Source organism: Meleagris gallopavo, chromosome Z, assembly GCF_000146605.3.
Source record: "Meleagris gallopavo isolate NT-WF06-2002-E0010 breed Aviagen turkey brand Nicholas breeding stock chromosome Z, Turkey_5.1, whole genome shotgun sequence".
Lineage (NCBI taxonomy): Eukaryota > Metazoa > Chordata > Aves > Galliformes > Phasianidae > Meleagris > Meleagris gallopavo.
Window position 1 is genome coordinate 32,559,346 of NC_015041.2, and position 5,837 is coordinate 32,565,182.

A 5,837-nucleotide genomic window follows, 5' to 3' on the forward strand; every position below is an offset into this window, starting at 1 on the left:
AAAAGCATACACATGGTAGTTCTTTCAGGGTTTATACAAAAAAAAAAGTTGTCAAATTGATGAGAGAACCAAAGTCTGGCACCAAATAACAACATAGGATTGTAACAGAGAAAAAATATTTTGGCTCCTACTCAATTTTCTCATTACAATCATCAGTGAAGCTTAAATAAAAAAAATATGACCAAAAAGAAAAAAGACTGAAGAAAAAAATCTGCTTCAGCACATTTTAAGAACTTTTATCAGTAATAATACGTTAGAAATGAAGATAATTAACTAATTGTCATGTTACTTGCATTCTGCATGTAATGACCAAAACTGTGACTAAGATGCTGTCCTCATACTTCATCCAAAAATCCGGCCACATGAGCAGCAAGAAGCAAAACTTACAGCAAAAATCAAAATTTAAATCAAAAATTTAAATTGTAACCAGTTGCTCTAGCAAAAAAAAAAAAGACATATGCAGTATTTATTTTTTCCCTATCCACAGGGGTAAACGTTTTCCTACCATCATTCCATTCACTGTAAGCTCTCACAACAAACTTCTGACCATCCACTGTGAAAAATTCTTTCTGAGCAAGAGCTTTCCCACCGGTGCTGTGATTTTCATAGTCTCGCACTGATTCATTACAGGAAGAATTCCCACCACCTATAACACCAACTAAAGCCCAGGCTTGCCTGCAAAAAAAAAAAAAAGTATGTGTTTAAATATAATTGCTCTTAAATTCTTCACCAACAGGCACAAGATGAGACAAGGTGTGAAGAAGTTACTTACAATCCTTTGGCCTGCACTCCCAATTTCATTTTAAACCACAGTTTCAAAATGAAGAACTAAGATGGACATACCTCATTGGAAACATGCATCACCCTAGATAACTGAATGTCCTATAAGCAAACTGACAAGTATTATAGCTCTTAACTGAGAGAACTTTCAGACACATTTTTTAGTACAACATACAAAACACAAAAGGGAACCACAAGACCTGACTGCCAGAAGTGATATGGGACCCTGCTCACAGGCGGGCTTAAGGGAGCACGGGAAGATGTTGAGCCAGCGCTGACTCTCCTGCCACAGCCCATTCCCATCACAGGGCTGCTGTGAGCTAGCAGTGTCTGCACATAGGAGACAAGGAGCCCCTGGGGACCAAGATTGCATCAAGAGAGACATGGCCAGCATCTGCTGCTGGTGATCAGTACCCCTGGCATGCAATACTTCTTGAAATATCGCAGACACTTGGACCCCTCCAAAAAAAAACAAAAAAAAAAAGTACTGTATTCTGTTGCACAACCTTTGCATAAGGGATCATCAGCGTTTCTGAAGGCTCATGACAAGTTTTTTTTTCTCTTTTCCCTCAAGAGTCCTTCCCCCAGCTGAACACTTGGCTGAGCACCCGTGAGGAGCAGGGAACTGTCCTGGATATCTCTTCACTTTCTACAGCTCTGCTCACTGAGTCCAAGTTTTTGGAAATGGAAAACCAAACACCACAGAAAGCCGCCATCAAGTTCAAATAACAAGAATATTTGTTGTCCTTGACTGCTCTGTAATGCTGTAATTACGTGCAGAGGAAGTAATCATCTATTAAAAAGTTGAACAAAATTGCATCATTAACACTGAATCACTGACATAAAATGAAAACAGTAACAGCTAGTTGGACTGCAGCCCAGCGCCAATGATTGATTCAAAGGCAGATATTAAAACCTTCAATTCAGTTGCCTTTTATTTCAGTCCTTTTGTGTTCTTACTAATCATTATTTTTAAAAGGCCAAATCAAAGTGCTCAGCATTAACATCTTCACAGAAATAGTATGTACTGGGCCACATTTTAAGTAGCCTTGACAAAAATCTGAGTGTTTCATATATCAACATTTAAAATAAATACAAAGGTATTTAAAGCACACTATTTTGCATGGGGATGCACAAGTGGAGAACAGTGGAATGGATCATTCACCTTCAAATGCAGCATCTATGGTTCTATAAAGCTCAAAACCCTTTCACTAGTTTTAGAAGTTTAACTAATTGTCCCCGTTTTCCCTCAGCAAGCACTCAGGTGAGCATCTCACCCATCTCCCACAACAAATGGGACGTGCTCATGTGCACTCAGAGTCTCTATCAACAAGTGAAAACAGTCAGGAAACAGTTCTGAAGGGAATAATTTAAAAAAAAAAAAGCAGCTTCCTCCTCCACACCGAAGGTTAAACAGTTCTTTCACTTTACACCAGCATTGAGGTTACCAGTAGAGGCGAACACCAGAACTATCAGCTCCAGGTGAGGCAGAGACTGGCTGCCCAGCACCCCACCAACTGCCTGCTCATGCTTCCAGAAGATGGAGGCACCTATGGGATGCTGAGGCATTGGTCCCTCTGGCGAAACTGCCTCAAAGGCACTGCAGGCCATCTCCCCACTGCAGGGCCCCCATGACTACATGCTTACACAGTGGTTGCCATAAACATGCCCCTAGAGGAAGTAATGTCAGAACGTGCCATCCTGACTAACGCCCCAGCCCAGCTCTGCCAAAGCAACTCAAATCCAGATGTTAGGGGATAGCGAGGGCCAAAACAGTAGAGAAAAACTAAGGTATTGATTTCCTGGAACATACTAAAAAATAGAACCAGCTTACACAAAGCCATTTTAACAGAAACTGAAGGACTGGCTGGCAGTAGATTTGATGCACTATCCACATGCACAGTTAACCCTGCACAACACAAAGCTAGGGTCAGCATGGGCAAGATGTTAAGTTTCCTGCTTTCTAAACACTGACTGTGTTTCTTCCAGAGCCCCACCATTTCAGCTCCAAACAACATAAAAGAATGATCAAAAGATACAGACACACCTGACAACTGTACTTCAATAATAGAATACTTTTTTTACAGATCATTCCCTTGCAGAATCAGTGAAGGGGACAAGATGCAATCTAATATATGATTAGAGTCCTTTCCTTGTATTCAGCTCCCATGCTCCCTCAAATATAACATCATATGCATTAAAAGCTTTTTCTAGACAACTGTTTTCTATCTGAGCATTTGAACAAAATAAAGTCCTTTGCTATACCCACTCTTAGCTTCTATGAAGAAAAGTGAAAGAGGAATTACGAATAAGTAATGAGACCTACAGAAAATGCTTGCAGGCTGCAGTCTTTGCTCTATCAAAGCACTGTGCTGAATATTGCAACTGTAGCACTACACAAAATCTTCAAAGGATAGTCAGTATTGTAAGAACAGATACTGTCCAAGTTTTATAAGCCCCCCTTTTCCCCCCCACAAAAGGCAGAACCTGTATCTAATCTTTACTCAACATAAAAGGGAGAATAAATTAGTTACCTGTAACTCAGTCCTCTGACAAACCTACTTCCCAGAAGATTTTGAATAGTCACTCTAGTTTCTTCCAGTAAGTTTTTAGCAGCTGAATCTCCTACAGCAATAGCGATAATGCGACCAGGACTTCTATTCTTCAGTAAGTTCTGGAGTTTCAAGCTTTCTTCTGAAAACTCATGAGTATCAAACTTCAGCACTTCCAAAACACTCGCTGTGTCCTGATCAATCACTCTCACATTTAGTCCTCGGGAAAAATTTTTTTTAAATGCATAATGACCACAGGCCAGCCCTGAGAAATTCATAGACTTTGACAGAAGAGTCCATGATAGTTTCTGATGCCCATGCAATTCCAGCGTTCCTTCAGGGCCCACACCAATAAATTTTTTGCCAAATTCTGGAACATCAGCATCTTCATTTGACTTCCCATACAAATAATAGTTGCTTTGGATTTATAGCGGCATTTCTCTGCTCCAACATGAAGCATTCCACCATCCTTTATCAGGATAAAACGAGTTCTCAAAGTAATATTTTTAGAACCATCTTTATCATCACCAAAAACAAGTAACCCTAAAGGAAAAAAATATATATATATTTCCATAAGTAAAATCAATTCTGAGATAGACTCAAAGAATTAAGATTTGCAATAAGAGCAACAGAACAATTAAGAAAGATTTATTTTCCACACCAATGAAGTAAGTAACTAAGCTTATAAATATGTTTACGAATATTTAGGAAAATAACTTCTACTGGTTGTGATTCATCTTTCTAAGTGTATGGCTAGCTTGTCCCTAGTTTTCATACTGCCTTTCTAAAATGGCTAGCATACCATGTTTCCAATCAGAACATATTCAGATTCCAAACCTGGAAAGCTACTATGCAAGTCTGATTTTACTATATCATATAGAAAACCATAACATTATTCCCAGTGACAGACTTGATAGTGTTCATTCAGCTTTTTAACATATAACTGGCCTGGCAGAAGGCAGAAAAGTGGAAGCAGAAGAATTGTTCAATGTCAATATTCCAATACATTTTTCATGTAAGCATAAAAATACAAGCTATGCAGTGAGATGAAGCATTTTCCTCATCTTGCCTTTTCATACCTCCATCCTGTATGGTTATAGAATGTACTGTAGCATCCGAGTTCAGACGAAACAAATCTCCCTTTTTGATGATAACCTTCTTTTCAGGATCTTTCCCAGGGCTCCAGTTTTTCAGACGAGGATTCTGATCAGGACAGTTTTCTGCAATATAATATCAAATTCATTATTTTACAAAGTTAGATTCACCAACAAAATGACAGCAATGTTGGAAGCACGATGATGAATGTGAGTAAGGCAGTCAGTCACCCACAAAGGACTCCCACCTCTTTCCATAGTTACAGTACCGCGGCAACAGGTATTCACATTTAAATCAATGCAGCCAAAAAGGTAACTGAGCAATGGTAAAGCTTCCAGGGGTTGAGAAGGGATTATACACAAAATTAAATCACTGAGGATCACAAGCAGATTGAACTGTCAATATATGCTGCACTTTTAACCCCTTGCTAGGCATCCTTTGCAAAAAAATTTCTACATCATCTACAGTAGATGAGGCAAGTGGCAAAGTCTTAGATTCATAGCAGTTACTCTGACTCCTAGGCATCATACCTGAAATACTAACATGGTGGTGAGGCACAGAACCATCTCACCTCCCTCAAAGTTAAAAGCACCTGTGTGAGAAAGGCTGATCCCCTCTTGCTTTTGAGCATCTCGATCATTTCTTTCAGCATAGATTTGCCAGTATGGAAGAAAGGGGAGAAAAGAGAAAAGACAATCTTCATATATTTAGTGTAATGCTTTACTACTTAGAGCAGTTTCCTGGGAAGCGAGGCATTTGGATCCAAACTTACTGTCCTTTTTAGGAAGTTACTTTAAATACCAGGCTCTGAATCACACTAGAGCTGAGATGTACATAATCCTTCTCAAAATCCTGCTGAAGGTTTAGCACCACACAGGCAGTGGTGCCATATTATAAGGCCAGAAAAGGAGAAGTAACATGAAGAAGTGACAAGGTCGAGTGATTTCAGATGTAGCTACAGCAGTGTGGTACTTAAAACACGTCCCTTTACAATATTAAGCAGTGAGTAATGCAGCAGCACAAGAGGGACTATGAAAACAGGAAGTATATTTCTTGGATTTTCAATTTTCCTACAAAATGACAGACAGCAAATATTTTTGTTGAGAAAGAACACAACCAAAAATGCCAAAAATAAGCAGGCTAGAAGCTCAATAGTCTCAATAGCCTTTTCAAACCTTATCTTCTGGAGAAAAAGCCCCATGGATCTGAAATGAAGCTCAGGGAAAAAGGCTACTTGCAATAGCCTTTCTTGCAAAATCTAAAGAAAGAGAAACCTACCCACAGATTTAATACAAGCCATCCTTAGTTCTGCTGACAAAGTTGTTTTCTTTTGCTGTTTCTCCCTCTCCACATTTCAAATCCTTTCCAACCCAGGAAACCCACAGAAACCAAGAGTTGACTGCCAGTGGA

General features: G+C 39.3%; 1 protein-coding gene across 1 annotated transcript in view; it reads right to left on the reverse strand.

The window, feature by feature from the left end:
* The window catches only part of CEMIP2 (cell migration inducing hyaluronidase 2), a gene marked incomplete at its 5' end in the record, with an annotated part of 82,967 nt that overhangs the window by 65,256 nt on the left and 11,874 nt on the right, over positions 1-5,837 (reverse strand). The window contains 3 exons of the mRNA XM_031557293.1: positions 506-675; positions 3,315-3,552; positions 4,412-4,552. Coding sequence (XP_031413153.1) covers positions 506-675; positions 3,315-3,552; positions 4,412-4,552 — 549 coding nt within the window. The remainder of the gene's footprint in view (positions 1-505; positions 676-3,314; positions 3,553-4,411; positions 4,553-5,837) is intronic.